Below are 2036 nucleotides of genomic sequence, written 5' to 3'. Positions count from 1 at the left end.
GGAGCCTGTCCAGGTGGCTGAGCCGACCCAGGAACAGAAATGAATCGTGCCTTTTTCCTTGTAATATTATGTCTTTTTCCCTCTTAATAAAAATATATATGTTTCTTTGTGTAGCTCTAATACACCACCTGACTAATGAAATATTTGTGGCCTGGATTTAAAAACCTTAACAACGCCTCTGTTCAAATAAAACAAGTGCCTGGACGGCTCCGACTGCTATTGGATGATCTCTCCTACTCTTCATCGTCTGATTGGTCGACAGCACTGCGGACTCCAGCCAATCAGAACATCGCAAAGTTCTTTTGCGGAAGACAGATGAGAAGGAGAGATGGCTGTGCACAGATAGCCTACGGGTTTGGACATATTTCTCACCATGGATGCTCTGTGGATGAAAGTAACGCTCAGAGGACAGCTGCTGGGCCTGGCAGTAGTCTTCCTGTGCTGTGCTGGTTCCGTGTGCTGTTTCCGGCCCAGCCTAGACAGCGAGTTTACCTTTCTGCTACCAGCCGGAAGATCCGAGTGTTTCTTCCAGACAGCAATAAAGAATGGTACGATGGAGGTCGAATATCAGGTAAACACTGTGGTTAGCAAACACAATCACCCTCTGTGTTCACAACTAGGTACACAATTCCTAAAAGCTTTTATTTAACGAAGTTTAAAACGCACTGTTGATTACATTTGATTAGCCTGCATTAAAATATGGATTAGGCATTTAAACATTACTACATTATTTGTAGGCCTACAAGTGACCAGCGAAGCATCAAGTGTGATTTTGCTGATTTATAAATCATAGCAAAAACTACAAGCTAAAATCATAACAAATATTACAACATTTAAATGTTGGAACACACAAGGTAAACACATCCTGGTTCTAAACAAATTCTGCAACTTAAAGTCCTAAATGAACCTCCTGGGATCAGTCTCAYAAACTGAAACATTTATATTTATTAACTAGTGTTATTATTCGTAAATTCATTGTTTATACTCACCAAATACCTAAACCACATGAATATATACCACAGTATGACACATGAGTTGTATATGATTAACTCCTGTAAAATCTTCCCCTAAAAAACAAACAGCCACAAATCAGTGTTTGAACTGTATCCATTGCAAGAAGCATATTTCTAATAGGTTTTATTCCAGATAAAGTTTTCGACACACTATGCAGCGAATTAACTGTTTTAACACTTCTGTCCAAACAGAGCAGCTTGCATATGATCTCATCACATCCTGGCAGCACACAACAGTTTGTTTGTTTAGTGGGAAAGTCTCCATGTTGGTGACATTAATATTGTCCCTGTTGAAAACGTTGAACTCAGGAAGTCCCAGCGTTTGTTTTCACTGCTTAAATCTCAAGTTTGGTTTTCAGTACAACCCACATTGGAGTAATGCAATATAAAAATCAAAACTTTATTTCAACATAATCTTCAATCAGTACGCAAAGTATTTTTCTTMTTATTATTATTATTARTAAGTTGTTTATTTGAAACTGCGATGAGCTTCACATGAGATTTATGAACAATGTGAAAGGAAATATTATTTCTTATTTACTGTGATAAACTTGTTTCCAGGGTGTACCCACCCCTCACTGTGACTGCTGGATATGAGCACCAGTGACCCTGAAAGGAAGAATCTGGTTAAGATATACAGCGGGTAAAATAAGTATTGAACACGTCACCATTTTTCTCAGTAAATATATTACTAGAGGTGCCAATGACATGAAATTTTCACCAGATGTTGGTAACAACCCAAGTGATCCATACATACAAAGAAATCAAACCATAAATGTCCAGAAATGAAGTTATTTGTAATAATGTGGAATGGAATGGCACAGGGAAAAAGTATTGAACACATGTTGTGTTCTTCCCGGTTCACGTTCGGCTATCGGTCTGTGGCTTGTTCCCCTCTGGACCCTTCTCGTCTGCCCGCGTCTGGTGCTGCTCTTCTGGGTTGATGAAAAATCGGTGAGCGTCTTGCCTGTAAGCTGCTGGATGTTAAAAACCTCTTCAGCTAACACTTGAACGAAGAAAAGG

At 39.2% G+C, this 2036-nt stretch overlaps 1 protein-coding gene across 1 annotated transcript in view; it reads left to right on the top strand.

Annotated features, from left to right (window-relative positions):
- The first annotated feature begins 300 nt into the window (after window positions 1-300).
- LOC106537370 (transmembrane emp24 domain-containing protein 1) overlaps window positions 301-2036 on the top strand; it is a 9009-nt gene continuing 7273 nt past the window's right edge. Inside the window, exon 1 of the mRNA XM_014034749.1 lies at window positions 301-571. Within this exon, the coding sequence (XP_013890203.1) occupies window positions 374-571 (198 nt within the window). The 5' untranslated portion in view covers window positions 301-373. The remainder of the gene's footprint in view (window positions 572-2036) is intronic.

Source organism: Austrofundulus limnaeus, unplaced genomic scaffold, assembly GCF_001266775.1.
Source record: "Austrofundulus limnaeus strain Quisiro unplaced genomic scaffold, Austrofundulus_limnaeus-1.0 Scaffold2277, whole genome shotgun sequence".
NCBI lineage: Eukaryota > Metazoa > Chordata > Actinopteri > Cyprinodontiformes > Rivulidae > Austrofundulus > Austrofundulus limnaeus.
The sequence above is the reverse complement of the archived record's forward strand: the minus strand, read 5'-3'. Positions and strand labels throughout refer to the sequence as shown.